This window comes from Helianthus annuus, chromosome 13, assembly GCF_002127325.2.
Source record: "Helianthus annuus cultivar XRQ/B chromosome 13, HanXRQr2.0-SUNRISE, whole genome shotgun sequence".
Classification (NCBI taxonomy): Eukaryota; Viridiplantae; Streptophyta; class Magnoliopsida; order Asterales; family Asteraceae; genus Helianthus; species Helianthus annuus.
In genome coordinates, this window is record NC_035445.2 from 123,277,156 (window position 1) to 123,297,304 (window position 20,149).

A 20,149-nucleotide genomic window follows, 5' to 3' on the forward strand; every position below is an offset into this window, starting at 1 on the left:
GCGGGCAATGAGACCAGCATTATCATCCCCGATTTGCTTTAGATTCCAGAACTCATTCTCTAGTTTCCGAAGTTCGTGGGGAGGACAAAACTCATCCCTCATCAGATTCTTCAATTCATCCAGGGTAAGGCATGGGCTATGTCGTTTCCTCGAGTATTATGCTTAGAAGTCCACCAATCGAGTGTTGTCGATCGGAACACTCCTGTGGTGTTTTGGGTTCTAAGGTTGTCAGGACAACCACTTTGGAGAAAGGTCAGGTCGATGGCATCGAACCATCGAAGTAAAGCAGTAGCGCCTTCTTCACCAGTGAATTCGAGGGGTTTGCAGGCCATAAATTGTTTGAATAGAAACGTCGACTTAGGTGTTTCCACCTTTGAATCGACTGAGGCATGAGGAGTTTCAGTGAAGGGTTGGATTTTGCTCACGATATCGGGAATGACCATGGCCATTTGCTCAGCGATAAGTCCGACGAGGTCTTTCTTGGATATCGTGTCGTCATTGTTGTTGGAACCTTTCTTCGAACCTAATCGCGACTTCTTTGCTTTCTTGGACGAGTTTGGGCTTGGAGAAGACATCTAAAGGTTCGAAAGAGAAAGAAAGGATGAGACTTGATCATAATTCAAAGTAACGTTTTGCATATATATCGTTCAAGTATCACGCATCACATATGATTCACACAATTTGCATGAATTTAACAAGTATTCACAAGTATAAACACGTATGTTTTCATAAAAGAGTATAAATTTGGTTTGTTCACGAGAATTATTAACGTTTTTGCTTGCAAGAGACGTGCGAATCGTGCATTGTTTTGAAATAACCGAGATAACAAGTATTAAAATGCATAGAAATTGAGATAACATAAAAGAGATGCTCAATAAAACATTGGATTGTTTTGGGTTTAGAAACTTCGACTATTCCAAAGTGAATCGAAATCCTTTCTAATTAGGGATACGTGCTTTGGCCTATAGGTAAATACTCTCGTCGAGAAGCAATTATCGGTATTTTACCCTTCCAGTTACTACACGTCCCTAATCGATTGAAAAATCGAAACTTTGGCGGGATTGAAAATCGAAGAATAGGACTAGTCGACAAGATGCGGGTTTCACCCCTAACTTGACGACTTCGTACCCTAAGTGTGGTTGGTACTTGTTGGGTCAAGAAAATAAATTCCGACACTACGACGAGGGTCCACTAGAATTTGAATTGGAAATTCACCAAATTGTGGGTTTCACGCCTATTTTGGTGAATTCGTCTCGTTTGTATTACGAGTGTCTTCAAGCCTTCAATGTCTATTGTATAAGTGTCTTAGGAAAGACATGTTGTAAGTATTAAGATAAAAGGAAAAGATAGAAGCAAGTAGGAAGAATTTAAGTATTTCAAGAATCACAAACTGGCCAGTTCGCACGAAGAAACCGAAAATTGAACTGAACCGTTGCTAAAACTGAAAAACTGAAACCAAAGGTTTTCCAAAACCGAACCAAACCGAACAGTGCACACCTCTACTAATTTGGGTCCAAACATAATTATGAGGAGGATAAGTTCGCATTAAAAGTGTTTTAATGGATGACGCACTCATATGTGGTTGAGTCTTTCTAGGCTAGTCCCGTGTTTGAATTCAGCTTTTACATGATTAATATAAGCAAAAATGACACAAGATGTCAAACCTAATCCGGGTCCAAACATAATTATGGGGAGGATAAGTTCGCATTAAATGTATTAAAAATGGATGACGCACTCGTATGCGGTCGAGTCTTCCTAGGCTAGTCCCATGTTTGAACTCAGCTGTTACATAATTGATATTTGCAAAAATGACACAAGATGTCAATACCTAATTTGGGCCCAAGTGGGATTATGAAGAGAATAAGTTCACATTAAACGTATGTAAACGGGTGACACACCGTTTGTGGACGAGTATTACTAGGCTAGTCTCGTGTTTGAATTCAGATTTTACATGATTGATATTAGCAAAACAGACACAAGATGTCAATACCTAATTTGGGTCTAAACATAATTACGAAGAGGATAAGTTCACATTAAGATAATTTAAACGGATGACGCATTCGTATGCGGTCGAGTCTTACTAAGCTAGTCTCGTGTTTGAATTCAGCTTTTACATTGATTGATATTAGAAAAAAATGACACAAGATGTCTAACACCTAACTTGGGTCCAAACATAACTATGAGGATAAGTTCACATTAAAAGTATTTAAACGAATGACGCACTTCTTTGCAATCGAGTCATTATAGGCTAGACTCGTGTTTGAATCCAGCATTTACATAATTTTTTTTCTATCTTTAACCCCCTTGAATGAAACATGTATTGTGTTTTACATATCTAAGTGGTTAGTAGGTTATTGTTAGAGAGGTCGCACCACCATGTATAGGTATCAGGTACCCCCTACCCAATTGGTATCACCGCCGCCGGTGTATCAAGTAGGGGTATTCTGGTGAAATTTACCGATTGAGGTATATGTGTGTAACGGCTATAACGCCATTGGATGTTTAGAAAAAAAAATCAAAATTAAAACTTTACAGATATATATACCACATTTTTTTACACAATTGTATTTCCATTTGTTCTCTATATACGACATTTTTACATAGTTCTATCTCCATTTTGCATTTATCTATAATCTACATCTATATCTAATCCACTATATCTATAATACATTTAAATCATTTTAGATGGACAACATAGTAATTTCATAAAAAAATTAATATGCATGTTACAATTTTCGAATAGGGTAAAGTGCTCTATGCAATAGTTCCTAATTTACCATGATTTAATAAACTTCTCCTAATTGATACATTATTTAATACACATGAGATTATTTATATCACTATAATAATTATTATGATGTTATTTATAACACTTTAAATTAAGATTTAAATTTACATTTAATATTTATTTTTCTATAACTAGATACTATTTAAATTAAGAATTATACCACCACCACAACAACACCAGTAATAATATAAATGATTAGTGTTTAAGGCATGTCGGGTTAGATTGCACTCTTCAAAAGAGTCTCGGTGACACCTGTCGCATTGCGCGGGACAACCTAAATATTTGTAATAATAATAATAACCAAATATAAGCAGTATTTAAGGCATGACAGATTAGATTGCGCTCTCTTAAAGAGCCGCATTGACACCCCCGCTTCACGTAATACTATCCTATTTAAATTTGTAAGTAATAATTACTAAATATTTACATAATAATAATAATAATAATAATAATAAAAAATAATAATAATGCACATGTATAATCAATGTTCAAGGCATGTCGGGTTCGATTACGTTCTCACAAAAAGCCCTGGTGACACTCGTCGCATCGCACGGGGCAACCGACTAGTATATTATAAAGATGGATGACACTCTTCGAGTATACATTCCACGACTTGATTACGATAATATATTCTCAACTGATAGTAGCCTAGAATTTCTCACTGATCTCGTCGAGCGAGCCGGACATCAAAACACGGCAACATCTATAAAAAGATATGTGCCACGTGATTGCGAAAAAGGTCATCAAGTTCTAATGGAAGATTATTTCATCGACAACCCCAAGTACAATGAGGCAATGTTTAGAGCAAGGTAACGTATGTCGAAACTTTTCTTTTTAAAAATTGTAAGTGATATAGAAGCAAAATACGAATGGTTTCAAGGCCTATATGGGAGGATGAAAAAAGAGTTTTACGGCGATAAAAAATGCACACCTTACAGTAAACAATGGAAACCGGTAATCCTCCCGAGAATACGATGTGTATTTATGTATTTCCAAAAGGACTTTGCGTGAATGTCTATAATATTTCTATAATGCTATAATTCAGTTATACGTGTCTTTTGATGTAAACCGACAAGCCACAACATTGTGCATTTATACCAAGCATACGAAGAAAAAACATCACTTTAAGTTCGGGTGTGGTCGGTAGCATTGTTTGTACATATTTCATTTAGAGAATATGTCCTTCCGTGTTGAGAGGCCAATACATGAGAAGTGAGCATCAATACCCGATGGTGATGCTCGAAGTGGTTGCCTCATAAGATTTTTGGTTTTAGCATGTGTTTTGTGGTCCACCCGGATCAAACAACGACAATAATGTTCTTCTACAATCTCCAATATTTATCATCGAACGAAATTGAACTATGCCTAAGTGTCAATTTTATGTAAATGGACACTTATACAAATGCAAATACTATCTTACCAATAGGATCTCCCTTGCTTGGTCAATGTTTTGTGAAAACGTTGCAATATCTGACCGGTCCAAAGGAAAAGAAATTCAAAAAGGCGGAAAAGTTTCCAAGAAAAGATGTGGAGCAATCCTTTGGTGTTAAAAGGAAAAATGAGGTATACTTAGGTGACCCATATGGGTTATGACTATAGGCAAGATTTGGGGTGTTGTGTATGTGTGCATATTGCTGCACATGATGATCCCAAAGGACGACAATAATGCTATATTATAGGTCCACATAAGGGATCCACCGGCCGAGCTAATTTTTGACAATAATGTCCTTGCGGAGTTGTGAAATGAAGGTACACATTTTCGACTTCGATATGATCTTGTGGAACATCTTGGAACTCTAAAATCTACCCTACCTCGAGTTGGACGATGAATAGTTTAGTTTTATTTCCATGTATTTTTTATTCATGTATTAGTTTAAAATTTAATTATGTAGTTGTTTAAATTTTAATCATGTAATAGTTTAAATTTTAATTATAAGTTGTTTTAATTTTAATTATGTATTATAATTTAAATAAATATCCTATCGTATCGTATCGTATCGTATCGTATCGTATTGTATCGTATCGTATCGTATCGTATCGTATCGTATCGTATCGTATTTTTATATCTAAATATTACGACTATATTCTAGCAACTATATTCTAACGGCTATATTTCAACAGTGGTATTACAATGACTGTATTCCGGTGGTTATAAATTTATTTCGTCTTCCAACCCACATTTACACTTCTTAATTCACATTTCACTCAAAATACCATAAACTTATGAGATATGGGTGGCGCTTATCCATTTACAATTAAACCAGTAGGACCTTCAAACTCTCGATGAACAAACCATCGACACTAAAACCCCCCACCTTGTAATACTTCACCTTTTTGTACTTTCCTTATTCAAAAATTATTGTTGTAATTCTATTTTTGGAATATTGCAATCATGTTGTATTCTATTTCGTTTCAACTTTGTAATCCGAGACTAGTGATCATAATGAAAATTCAAGTATTTTATTCACGTTTATGTTATTCATGTTAGACTTGTTTGTATATTTATACGCAAAATCAATGTTTTGGAAACACCATATTACATGTTTATTCCTTTACAATATACGTTTATGTTCGTTACACGTAAAACCGGCTGAAACACACAACGTAATCAAACTTGAACCTTCGAGAGGAAGGGAAGACCCCTCTCACACGAAAGGACTCATTTCGTGCGACAAGGCCTGTCGCCCCACCTCCCTGTCATCGCAACTCACCCTAAAACCTACAAATAGGCGTACTACCTCACTCATTTTGCTTGCCCAGTCTCACAGACACTCTCCAAAACGCTCGGAACACGCATTTTGGCTATCACCAACTTCGTGTTCTCGAAGAGGACATCCCTAAAACCCCGTTTTGCACTCGATATGGTCACTACAAATTCATGGTTATGCCCTTTGGCTTGACCAATGCACCTGCGGTCTTCATGGACCTAGTGAACCACGTATGTAACCCCTACTTGAACCATTTTGTGATAGTATTCATCGACGATATCTTGATCTATTCGAAAACCCAAGCTGAGCATGAATGTCATTTGCATTTGATCCTTGAACTCCTACGTGGCGAACGTCTATATGCAAAGTTTTTCAAGTGCGAGCTTTGGATCAAAGAAGTTCAATTTCTTGAACACGCCGTGAGTGAAAAAGGTATTCATGTTGATCCCTCGAAGATTGAAGCTGTCAAGAATTGGATCGCGCCCAAATCTCCGTCTGAAATTCGTTCTTTTCTCGGATTGGCGGGTTACTACCGTCGTTTCATCTAGATTTTCTCAAAACTCGCTGTTCCTCTCACGTTGTTAACTTAGAAAGAGAAACCTTTTATTTGGGGTCCCGAACAAGAGGAGTCCTTTCAAACGCTTAAGGACTTGCTTTGCAATGCTCCTGTTCTCGCTCTTCCTGATGGAAACGATGATTTCGTAGTATATTGCGATGCATCTAACCGAGGCCTTGGTTGCGTCCTAATGCAACGAGACAAGGTTATCGCATATGTTTCAAGGAAGCTGAAGATACATGAGAAGAATTACACTACTCATGATCTCGAACTTGGCGCAGTTGTTTTTGCGTTAAAGATTTGGCGACACTACCTGTATGGTACCAAATGTGTGGTCTTCACCGACCATAAGAGACTAAAACATATCTTTAACCAAAAAGAGCTAAACATGTGATGTGTGTAAAATGCAACATATAAATTACATCAAATGAGGCATAAAACTAACCCTTTTTTAGTACTAATGTTGGAAAAAGTGTGCTTTTGTCTTCCTTTTGTATTTTCAGGATTAAGTAAGTGTAAATGAACAAAAGAAGCAAATATGTAGCAAAATCTAACATAACTACAAGAAAAGGAATTAACGTGGCATGCCCGACCCCTCGACATCATCTTCCCAATCAAAAACAAGAGATCAGAAGGCTGAACACGCCCCGTGCCCAATGGACACGGGGGCGTGCTCAGGTGTCTACAGAAAAGACAAAGTTGTAGAAGCTTCTATTTCCTAACACGGGGGCGTGCCCAGCTCAACACGGCTGTGGTCAACGCTAAGATTCACAGAATCCAAGCAAATCTTGATAGTACAGATACGCTTCTACACACGGGGCCGTGCCAAGCGGACACGGGGGCGTATGGAGCTAATACAGACAAACTGCAATTAATGAAGAAAGAGAAAGTGCATGGACACGAGGCCATGTCTGGGCTTCTGTGTAGGCTATAAATAGAGGTGCTTGGTTCACTTCAAAAGCATCCCTTGGCAAACCACATCTCTCCCATTTCACCCACACTCCACCACCATCACAACACCGACATCCGCCACCATCATCCATCATCCATCATAGAGTGTGTGTAGTAGTCTCGGGATCCAAGATTGATAGTAAGAGTTCTTGACAATCAAAGGCCATGTTTGCCTAAGTCTCTTACATCAATTGGTGAAGACAAGCATTTAGTGTAATACTTTTGTTTTTTTTTATCTTTTCGCACTTTTTATTTGGTTTTGTATTAATGACTTTAATAATTAGTTTCTTATGTTGAAGGTGAAACTTCCTTATCATTTGTCCGTGGTGTCTTGGCGTTATTTTACTGTCTATATAAAATAAAATTTTTACACCATTCATATCTCTACGGTCTATATAGAGATATATTGGCTACCTGGTCGGGGGTTAAGGGAATGGTTTGGCAAAGTTCTTGCCTTGTTCAGTGTATAGATCCTGCAAGGACCTGGGTCAAGCTTACTAGGACCTCCTTCAATACCCACTGGTATTGGATGGCGGGGGTGCGAATGGCTTGATCCCCTCATATGTAAACTACTATTAATACATTAACCCGGCTACTTGGGATTGTATCCCTGCTGACTCAAACCACTTTAGCCGAGGGTAACGTCACCTTCAAAAAAGGGGGCCTACCACATTACGCATTAATAACTTAATTAATTATCTTTCAATAATCCAACCCTTTAGGATTGTATCCTTGCTGACTCAAACTACTGGGTTGAGGGTAACGTCACCTTCAATAGAGGGGCCTACTACTATAACTAAGATAATCTCTTAAAAAGGCGCAAAAGTGCGGAAAACATCAAAGGTTACACTAAAGGCGAGTCGGATCCAAGTGATTCATCTTGTCTATCTGCTTTTATTTTATTTTTATTTTCAGCATTTTTAGTTTTTATTTTCATGTTAAAACCATTTTCCAAAATTTTGATTTGATTAGACGTTGAGGATAAACCGGTATTAAAAGCTCTTGTGTCCTTGGTCGACCTCGGTATCTTACCAACGCTATACTACGCTCACGATGGGTGCACTTGCCCATATGTGTGTTTAGTGTTAGTAGAATATCGTGTTTCATAAATTTAAAACTTGACTATAGTGTTAAAAAGGGCTAAAATTATATACAAAAACATATCACACCTAACGCACATCAACATGCGTTAACGTCGTTGGGTAGAACTACTAACGTCTACGGTTGCTAAATTCACTACCACCCTTGTAAAGCAAATGTCGTGGCTGACACTCTCAGTCGCAAAACTCATGTTAACAAATTTTAGTTATATATATATATATATGTAGAGAGAGAGAGAGAGATTACAATGATAATGATGTTATAACCCAACCCCAAGTCGGTTTCAAATTAGGCCCATATGATTCAAACTAATAACAATGGTGAGCTGAGCTCGAGCCAATAACAAAAACAGGACGATCCGAGCTCGAGTGGTGGAATGCTAAGTCGAACTAATAACAAAAATAGCTCGAGCTAAGTCGAACTGAGCTCATGCTTCATAAAAACAGGACGATCCGAGCTCGAGTAGTGGAATGCTCGGGCTCGGACCGGCTCGTTTACACCCCTATATGTCATAAGCGAAGTCATCGATTAGTTTATTTCATTGTGGTGTGCATGGTTAGCTCGATTCGGTTATTATCCTCAACCGAAGCCAAAATTGAATTCATCGGTTAGTCTATTTTATTAAGCAGCTGGTTTTCGGTTAATTTATTCGGTTTATTCAGTTAGATTGGTGGCTTTTGCTTCGGTTCATTTAATTTGGGTTAATTGTCAAAATCAAACTTGGGCTAAAACTTTTGCTTAGAAATACATGAAATTGAGGTATAAATACATGGAACTGAGGTATAAGTACATGAAATCAAAGTATAAATACATGAAATAAATGTATGAAATGTGAAACATATAAACATTGGTATAGAAGCTAGTAATATGTATATATATATATATATATATGAAAATATGAATATTCGGTTCGGTTTGGTTAATATTGGTTAAACGAGGGTACAAATAAAAACTGATAACCGGTTTTTGGTTAATTCGATTTTCGGTTAGTGAGTTTTCATTTAATTCAATTTTTGGTTGAATTTGATTTGATTCTATTTGTTTTTTGTTAACGATACAATTATTACTCACTTTAGACACTGGTAGTCACATCATATATCAATTTTTTAATTTAAAATAACTATAGCTATACTATACTTAAAAGAGAATAAAATGTTTGTTTTCATGATGTATTTTTTTTTTCAAAAAATATTAACGTGCATAAAGTTGTGGCCATTTAAATATCGTAGGAGTGGTTAGTTTTTTTTATAAGGGGTGTAAAGTAAAACCATTAACTAATTATCTATAGAGTTAATTACGTTTTTCGTCCATGTTGTCTGTCAAATATCACTATTTCAGTCAATTAGTTTAAACATTGCCAAAACAGTCCCTGTGTTTTCAGTTTCGTAACTATTATAGTCCACCCACACTAACGTCATCCAGTTGTTTTGTTGGTTTATTTGAAATGACCATGATTCCCCTGTTATTAAAATTAAAATAAATAAAGAGTTCGTTACATTTTTTGTCCCTGTGGTTTGTTAAAAATATCCATTACAGTCCATTAGTTATAAAAATTGCTAAAACAGTACTAGTATCTTTCACTTTACTTTTCACTCTCCCCGTTTCTTCAAATCCGGCCACCTAATTTTCCTCGTAATAATTAATCGACGTCAGTAGTAAAACTTGAGGTCTACCGGAAAAACTTGAGGGGTGGAAATGAAGTATGGGCAGTGCCCTATGTAATGGTCAGAATTGGTAGAATCCATTGGTAGAAAAGGAGCTGGCCGATGATTTGTTTGAAGAGAATGGTCATTAGGTGTGGGGGTAGGTGGTAGTTTGATGACAGCTGTGGGCATAATGGGTTTTGGATGTGGTCATCGTTCAGGTATGTGTGTGGTGGTGGGAGATGTTGAAGATGGATGAAGGTAGAGAGGGTGTGGAGCCGGAGCAAGTGATCTTCCGGCTGGATTTGAAAAAAAAAACAGAGAGAGTGAATAGTAGAGTAAAGGATAATAGATAGATGAAGCTATTAACCATCATTGTTTGTATGTTGAAGGTGGAAGTTGTGAAAGTATTGGTACTATTTGGCAATTTTTAGAACTAATGGACTATAATTGTTATTTTTAACAAACCACGGGGACGAAAAAGTAAGTAACTCTTTATTTATTTTAGTTTTAACTAGGTTGGAACCACGTGTATTACACGGGTTGAATAAATATAATTTTATATACTAAGCAATAAAATAGTTACATCTTTTAAAAACTCGTGTATTGCACGATTTGAATAAACACGTGTCTTACACGAATAATGTAATCTGTTAAAACATTTAGTCATCAAGATGTGTTTTCTAACAAAAGGAACTTTGAGGTACTATTTACTTATTGTAACATCTCACTTTATTTTTTTATTAGGTTAGAGAGATGTGTATTACATGGTTTATAACATTTTACTTTGTTTTTTTTATTTATTATTAGGTTAGAAACTTACGTATTACCTCATGTTGGATAATCAGCAGAAAAAAAGAAAAGAAATATTTTAGTAAAAAATATTAAATATACAAGAGATAAGCTGAATATTATGATTTAATATTATTATTTTATTGGAGTGTAAAACGGGATAATGGGATCCTTTATTAGAAATATGATTCTAAATATACCATGTATAAAAAATATATATGTTCTACATGTATTGAATAAATCCTTTTAACCAAACAGTTGATTAAAATAAATATTTTTTATTTTAATATGTGATTATCAGTTATCATTATCCTTATCATCAAAATATAAAAACAATTAAAATTACCAATTAAACAAAATCTTTATCTTTATAAATATTTAAAACGCTAATATATTCTTTTAGATTCACATGCACATGGACTAAATATGCAATAAATAAACAAATAAAGGGTTAAAACTAAAATACAAAAGGGAGGGGACTAATTTGTTAAATGTCATCAACATTTATCTTTCGTATAGATAACAATATATGATTATAATGATTAATATATTATAATAATTAATATATTATTATCAGTTATCTTTGTCTTTATCATTAAAATCTCTTCTACAAATTTTAAATTAATATTATCAATAATTGATTTTCCATAATAAATATTTAGAAAAAATAGTTAAGACTGACTCATAGAACGCCATGTGTCCCTAACATGGTTTCTTTTATTATATGTATAGATTTTAATAATGGTCATTTCAAGTAAATTAACAGAATAACTGGACGACGTTAGTGAGGGTGGACTGTAATACTTACAAAAGTGAAACCATGGGAATTGTTTTGCAAGTTTTTAAACTAATGGACTGAAATAGTGATTTTTGACAAATCACAAAGACGAAAAACATAATTAACTCTTATCTATAATTTGTTAAAAATGAGGGAATTCAAGTATAATTATGATAAAGGGGTTTAAAGTGAAAGTTGTGTTTGACAGACTAATTCACACTCATTTTGGTTTGTAACTTATTCATTAAAGCAAAACAAAGTTCTTAACTTTTAGGTATCTTAGAACATTCACAATCGATCCCTTATATTTATGTAAGTGTGTTAGTTATATTATAAGGAATGGTTGTGAGTGGTTTTTGAGCGGTTGTGAGTGGAAGAGAGAGAAAATAAATGAGAATATTACCAATCATCTGTAAATATATGGGAAACATTGTTCACCCTTTATAAATTTTTAATATTTTTAAAGGGAAACATTGTTCACCCCTTATAAATTTTTAATATTTTTAAAGATAGTTGAGAGTGGATGAGAGAGAAAATATAATAATAAAGGTATAAAAATATTATTTAATTGAAAATGAGAGAGAAAAACTAGTGATTTTTTGTATAATTATATGGATAAAGAATCCAATGTGAATGCTATCAAAATGTCTTTGTCTCAAGTAGGGTTGTAATCGAACCGAACGTTAATATTTTAATGTGTTAACGAATGGTTCATGAACACTTGCTAAACGAGATTTTATGTTCATGTTCGTTCATTAAGAAAAGAAACTTGTTCACGAACGGTTCATGAACACAGATACATTAGTGACGGCGGCGGTAGCTAGAGGTGGATGGTGAGAGGGAGATTCACTAGACATTGACACCCTAATTGTTGAACAAACGTCCACTTTTCGATGTCATTAACGAGAAGTAAAGTGGAACGGTGCATAAAAAGGTGGAGACAAGGTTTCCTATTTTATTTCTTTGGATAATAAGAATTAAAGAATACAAAATGTTTAGATAAAATAAATAAATGCAAAAAAAAAAACTTTAATGAACAACATAAATACACGGACATGAACAAATGCAGATGAACACATTACTGAACGTTCACGAACGCAATTGAACGGACAAGACATTTGTTTGTGTTCGCTCATTAATTGAATGAACAAATGTAAACGAACTTCCCGTCGAATGGTTCACGAAGTGTTCGCTAAACGTTCGGTTCATTTACAACCCTAATCTCATGCATTATATATAGGATAGATATACCTTTAATCCAACACGTAATTTTTTTTTGGTGAAAATACTATTCTCAACATTGAATTCTCAATGTTGTAGCTTTTCAAAATTAGAATAAGATCGATGTACGAATTTCAAAAATGGTGTGCTAATGCATTGTCCTTTTCATGAAAAAAGAAGTGTCATATTCTTGAGGTGAAGAAAAATGTGTGGGCAAATTTGCATGACTTTATAACCATCAATCTAAGTCAAAAAATGGTAAGTTACATTCTAAAGTGGGCTTTCTGGTATCATCCAAATTTGTCCCATAGCCATATATGCGGGGCCGTTCCTAGGTTTTTTGAAGCCCTAAGCGAACTACAAAGTAGAGGCCATTTTTACAAAATTATCCTTTCAACATATTTAGTAACAAAACCCTCATCCTTTACCCGGGCTTGGGACCGACAACTATAAACTAAAAAGTTTATAATTGGCGTAGTTAAATTTTTATTGAATGTTATATGTTTTCGAAGATATATAATATATGTTTAAATAAAATTTATTTTTCTAGCTTTAACTGAGGCAAATTGTTTGATGAAATCATTGTAATCAAGTTCTTTTAAGAAATCTCTTTCGATTGACATAATAGCTAAACCGTTTAATCTCTCTTGTGACATAGTAGATCTTAATTAATTTTTTAATAGTTTTAATTTGGAAAAGTTACATTCGGCGATAGCAACGATTACAGGAATTGTTAACACAATTCTATAGGCAATATATGCATTTGGAAAAGAATTAAAGTTTTTAATATAAGTTAATATATTAATAAGTTTTTCAGGTTCTACATCTATAATATCTCTTAGCATTTTTAGTTCTTAAAATAAATCTAAACCATTAATATCAATATGATTATCATAGTTCTAAAAGTTTTCAAGATAAATGCACTTCTCTTTTAAAGTTTTTTCATTGAACGATTTTAACTTTTTTTATACTAAATAAAAAACCAAAAATTTGTTCAAACTCTTTAAATTGAGCAAATCTACTTTCGAGTGAAACACTAGCTTGATCTACTATGTATAAAAAGTAATTCGTGCTAAAACAATCTATAGGAGTTTTCAAAGTCTCATTATCACCATTTTCATCAAATCTTCTATTCCTATGAATAATACGTTTTTCACGGAAACTAGGTTCAATGCCCATCTTTAAAGCAAGTTCTTTAGCCGCAATCATAGCATTTTCAAATTCTTCATCTCTAAACTTTTTAAAATAAATAATAAGTCCATCTAGTTGTTTTATAGCAATATCAATATGTAACACCCCGAAAATATAAAACATTATATCATAATTATAAAGCATAAATAAATGGGAGTTTACTAACTAGGAATTCTAACCTAGTTAGTTAACTAGTCTAAAAATAGCTTATAATGTGATTAAAAGCTACCAAACTATATGTTGAACAAAATAGAGGGACCTTAGTTGTTAAATTTGAAACTTAATTAGATGGAACAAATAAAAGAAATAAAATAAACCAAACACTCCAAAAAAATTGAAGTGTTGGTCGATCAAGAAGAAGCAGGGGGCGACATCCCCATTTCAAAAACCCTAACCTCACAAAACAATCAAATTGAAGGCTCAAATCTGATCAAAAGCGAAATCTAAACATAGATTAGTGATCCTCATCACAAGAGGGTTACAAGGTATGTAAAAATTCGTGTTAATTCTTCGTTTGAAATTCTCATGATTTTTGGAAAATCTGAAACTAGATGTTGCATGTGTGTTTTGGTTAGGTTAAGGATGATATAGTGTCTAGAGGTGAAACCTAAACAACTACATGTGAAATCATGTCCAAATTCAGGAAATTCCATGAACACCTTGAAGGTGGGTTGTGGGTTTTACAAGATGTAGATGAACACTAGGGTTTAGAATGATTATTCTAGTGTAATTGATCATAGAAAGTAATTTCAGAAAAAGTATGATGTTTACATGCTAAATGAGAGCTTTATTGATGTTGAGTTAGCTAAATAGTAAGCCATGAACTTGAATATGAATGGTATGAAAATTCTGCTTATATAGTGTTTGTTGAAATGCCTCAAAGAAGGCTTAAAACTGAATTATTAAGTTAAAAACGCACAATTATGATGTACGACGAGATGTGCGTTATGTATGTGAAACAAAGAGTTCTAAACCTGAAGTGATTGAACTCTATAGGAAAGGAAGCCGGGACATCAAGCGGGCAAACCGGTGTAGACGCACGTTTGAAGGGCTTGCTTTAAAGGTATGTAACTTGACCCGTTACATTGAGTAGAATTGATGATTATTAAATGCGTAAATTGGATTTTAGAATAAGGGTTGTTTTGAATTTATGTAGTGATGTTGCTATATGGAAAATAGATCGAATTGGTTGGAACTCGTTGGTAGTCGTCACAATGGAGGAATTCCTTAGACGAGCCAAACGGGTCAAATAATCATTTAAGGCACGGAAAATGCTCCGTATTATGATTGATTGATCTTGTTATTGATTAATAAAATAACATATTAGAATTACGGGAAATTAAGGTATTGGTATGTCTAAAAAGGGAATTCCGAGATTTGGGTTTGTGTAAAATGAACAACTCAAACAAAATATAGAATTCCAGGCACTACCGTAAGTTACGGTGGTACCGTAACTTACGGTGGGTGCCAAAGCCTTACGGTGCGTTTCTTCTGGTTTACGGTGAACCAAAAATCCCCAGAACCTACCGTAACTTACGGTGACACCGTAAGTTACGGTGGAACTTAGAAATTTGTAAATCTTTCTTTTATCATACTTTGATGTCGGATCTTGCTTCTATACTTTAAGTACTAATGTCAAAACTAATATTTTAGTGGTTTTGACCCTAGGTGATGATTTGGATCTTAAGGATGACGGTCGAGCGGATAATGAAGAACCGAACACTACATTTTGAAGCTTCCGCAATGTTTTAAATCTTTAGTAGTGCTTATGTCTGGTTTGTAAACACTTGTTAAACAAATTTTGAAATGTTTTAACTTAGACATTAATTGACTAAGGTTGACATACTTTTGAACTCCGTTAATGAATGTCATGTTACTTAACCAATATTTTTAATAGAAATGGTGAATTTTATTATTAAAAACAAGTTTAAAACTAAGGGTGTTACACAATACATATATATTTTGATTGTAAGGTTTTACTAACTACATTAATAGCATGTAAAACCTTATGCCAAACAACCATCGCTAATAAAAATTCAAAATTTTCCAACTCATTTCAACTAAAGATTTAGCCTCACTTTTAAATTAGCCTCGTCACTATCACGATACAATTCCATTAATGCATCTATTAGTTCTGGAGCTTGAAACCTAATTGCTTTAACACTTTCTAATCGACTTTCCCAACGTGTTTGTGATAATGATTTAAGAGTTAAAGATGGTATATTTTCTTGTAAAATTTTCCATCTTTTAGTGGATGATACAAACATAGAATAAATCTGTTGTATGGTTTCAAAAAATCCTGAACTTTGTCACAAGTGCTACTATATCAGAAATAACTAAATTTAAACTTTGACAACCACATGGAGCATAAAAGGCTCTAGGTTTAACTTCTAACAAGAGTTTTTGTACTCCCTTATGTTTTCCTTTCATATTTAATCCATTATCATAACCTTGCCCTCTAATGTCATCCACATTAAGTCCTAGTCTATTAAGTTCTTCAATAATAGAATCAAAAAGGCCTTTACCGGTTGTATCATTCACTATTAAATTCCAAATCTGCAAGACTGAATTCCAAATCCACACTGGGTTCCAAAACTGAATTTAGTTCCAAAACTAAATTCCAAATCAGCAAAACTGAATTCCAAAATTGAAATCCAAAAACTGAATCGACAGTAAACTGAATTTAATGTATGTTTAAGACTTTGAGCAATTGAGGGTTTGAGACTTGAGATTTGAGAAATATATATGTAAAATTAAATACTAAAAAGAGTCGTTACCTTGTTCTTCAATTGAGATGTTATGATTACGCCCTACCATCTTTGATATTTCGGATTACACAATCTTCGTCGCCTCTTCAGTCTATAGGCGCCCGCCCCTTCAGTTTCTTCCTTCGAACATCGCAGCCAGTATACGTGTCTGCTGTTGTTTATGGTTACGAGGTCAAATAGGTGTTAGGCTTTCAATTTGGGTAATGGACTAATAGGTTGTTTCATTCGCATGCCTTTCAATGGGCTTTTTGATGTATTACTTATAACTGAGCCTAGTATAAACGAAACACACCATAAATTTGGAGGCCTTTCAATTTGGGTGGCCCTACACCTGGGCCTATGGTCTGAAGCCCATTGGGCCAACCCTAAATATATGTATATCATGGTATTAATATTTGACTATCTAACAAGTAAAACTATAAGGTAGCGCTTGGTACCAAGGAATAGAAGGCGGAATGGAATGGATTATTCTATTGGAATAAAAATAAACATGTTTGGTTGTCAAGTGGTAATAGAATGGAGCATTCCACAAGGAATGTAAACCTTCCAAATATAATAATTTTCATTCCTTGGTAAGGTGGTTTTTTTTTTCATTCCTTCAAGGAATGGAAAAATATATTATTATTATTATTATTATTATTATCATTATTATTATTATTATTTTTTACCATTATTATTATTATTATTATTATTATTATTATTATTATTATTATTATTATTATTATTATTATTATTATTAGGGAATATTTCACAGAATAGTAACCAAGTTTCAAAAGTGTTCTAGTTAGGTCACTGATGTTGTTTTTGTTCCAATTAGATAACTTAACATTCAAATCGAGTCATGTCCTTTTTTCCACGTGTCAAGAAAAAAATGGAGCATAAGATGCTGGTGTCGAATTATTTTAATATATGAAATTATATTTATTAAAAATAAAAATCATTTAATTACATTAAAAATTAAAAAAACAAGTTACAATCTACGTCATCACTCGACGTTAGCATCAAATAAAAGAGAAAAAAGAAACAAAAATCCACATCACCACGGTTACCTATGAAATTGATGAAAAGACCCTTAATTTTAATGAAGAATGAATGTTGAGTGACCTGATTGGAACACTTTTGAAACTTGAGTGACCTAATTGGAACACTTTTAAAACTTGGTTACTATTCTACAAAGTTACCCCTTATTATTATTATTATTATTATTATTGGTTTTAATAACTCACTCACGGGCTACACCATTACTGTCATAGTTGCCGCCGTGAATACCGTCGCCGCCGTCACCCACTCCCGTCGCCACCACCACCACCACCCACCTCCACCCCAGTTGTCTCCCGCCACCACCCACCTCCACCCCAGTCGTCACCCCCCTCTGCCGCTACCAACCGTCACCCACCATCCACACCTCCGCCCCTGCCGTCACTCGCCACCACCCACTACCACCGACACCACTGCACCACAGCTGCCACCCACCCCCGCCTCCGCCTTCAGCCGCCACCCACTTCCACCACCGTCGCCGTCACCCACCACCGTCCCCGTCACCCACCACCGTCCCCGTCACCCACCACCATTGTCGTCGCCACCACCTACCTCTGCCCCCGCCGCCACCCACTGCCGCCACCACCTCCGTCCATCGCTACCACTGCCACCTATCACCGCCCACCACCACCGACTACCGTCACTCATCACCGATTTTATTACTTTTCTTTCTTACCAAACAACACAAAGTAACCAAACAAGACATGGAATGGTAATGATCAATTCCATTACATCGTCCATTCCATTGCCTCGTACATTCCATTCACATGTCTATTCCATTACGCCATACCAAACAGACCCTAAGAAAGTGGGCACTTAGATAACCCTATGATCAGCCAAAGGGTTTACAGCCAAAGCATTGTTCAATTATGTACCATGTAAACCTCCAAAGGTATAAGTTTAAACGCTACCAAAAATACTAACACGTCAATTGAATTGAAAACTCGAGAATGCTCGAGTGGATCTAGCGCAAAGCATACAAGTCACGACTGTTCTTGTACTTACAAATGGTTTACAAATTCCCAAACAATTAAAAATACAAATAAAAATAAATAAATAAAAAGAAAATGTAGTCAACCTCTCTGGGATGTTCCTACATGATAGTTCTAACAAGGCTGCAATGGATAATATTTTCAAAATTCTTTACCAAAATATATAGACCATTAATAAATATATTGGTAGATTAACATGTCACAGTCTTATCAGAATTTAATGCCAAGAGAAATGGGTGGAGAGAAAATGAAAGAAAGAAGATGTTAAACTTGCAAGTCATTGTCAGTTTGAGGTTTATGGAAAACTTTGTACATCTATTCTAGACATTCATGCACAGTATTTGGTATTATCCATTATCCAATGCTTCTAACTAGCAATATAGAAAATATTTAATCTTAATTAATCAATATCAGTTTCAAAGATATTACACAATTAATGGTCTTTTGAGCGCCGAGAGACATATTGGGAGTGAACGGTCCTTGGTGCTATTAGACGGTTACAATAACAAAAACCCAAGACCGCGGATGCTTGTGATCAAATGTCAAGACACATGTACAAGGATATCCAGAAGTATCACCCAACTTCACAATAACAAGACTGCTTCCCTGCAACAACATCTCAAGTTATATAATTATTGTTGTAACAATATTACTCTAATAATCTTGAGTAAAAGAAATATTAACGGGACCCGCCCATCTTACCGCATCTTTGCGTTACCATACGCCTTACCTTAGGAGTGTAATCCAGAAGACCACCACCACTTACAACATAGAAGTTTCTGCATATGAACATACATCAACAGAAACTAGAAACTCTTCAAAAAGAATATTGTAAAATCGAGAAATCGTGTAAGCAAAATCAATGAACATGCCTGTGATTCAAATATTTTTAAGCACCTTGGAAATTTTTTTTAGTATGTTACGATTTTTATAAATGTTGTTTGGTCTTAAACTTCGTTTTGTTTCCTTATTTTGAGAACGTGTTGCAATTGCAGTCCCGTATCAAGTAAAATGACCAAAATACCCTCATACGCTTCAGTCTCTTATTTATCATGATTTTTAACCCAATTTCAAAATTTAAGAAAACCAAAACAAAAAACACAAACATAAAGTATATATATCTTTTGATCAAAAAATTATAGCTATTGTTGTACTATAACATTAATCAAAATTAAATCCAAAACCCAAAATTCCATCTTTATCTAACAAAAATCTAAGAACTCTATTTTTTTACATCAAAACCAGATTAAAAAAAATCATCTTTATTTTAATTAAATTAACACCAATTTTCTTCGTAAAGAAAAAATGTGAAGAGAAAAAGGGGAATAGAATTATTGAATCCAAACCCAATTTTCTAGATGCCTCAATCTTCTAGTACATATCTTGTAGTGCAACCATACCAATCTCAAATTAAAAAAGCAGAACCACAAAAATACAAGCCTTAACCTTAATTACCACCCCTAAATCATAAGTTTTAATTTCTTTGAGGTACAGAAATAAGGTTCTTAATTTGAGTTAGATAAAAGATGAAGACTTTAGGGTTTTGGATGTGATTTTGCTCAATGTTAAGGTTACATTGCAACAATAGTTACTATTTTGATCCAACTTTATGTTTGTTTTCT

The 20,149-nt window shown here is 34.5% G+C and overlaps 1 protein-coding gene across 1 annotated transcript; it reads left to right on the plus strand.

The window, feature by feature from the left end:
* Positions 1-16,879: 16,879 nt before the first annotated feature.
* LOC110901637 (leucine-rich repeat extensin-like protein 3) lies at positions 16,880-18,228 on the plus strand. Its single transcript, XM_022148449.1, has 2 exons — positions 16,880-16,920; positions 17,751-18,228. Exons 1-2 carry the CDS (start codon positions 16,880-16,882, stop codon positions 18,226-18,228), a joined length of 519 nt encoding a protein of 172 aa, XP_022004141.1.
* The last annotated feature ends 1,921 nt before the right edge of the window (positions 18,229-20,149 follow it).

Bases quoted from the DNA above. Each gene is read 5' to 3' on its own strand.
- LOC110901637 (XM_022148449.1), top strand. From the start codon at position 16,880: ATGGTATTAATATTTGACTATCTAACAAGTAAAACTATAAG. The intron at 16,921-17,750 runs GTAGCGCTTGGT...TTACTGTCATAG, and splicing joins CTAACAAGTAAAACTATAAG to TTGCCGCCGTGAATACCGTC.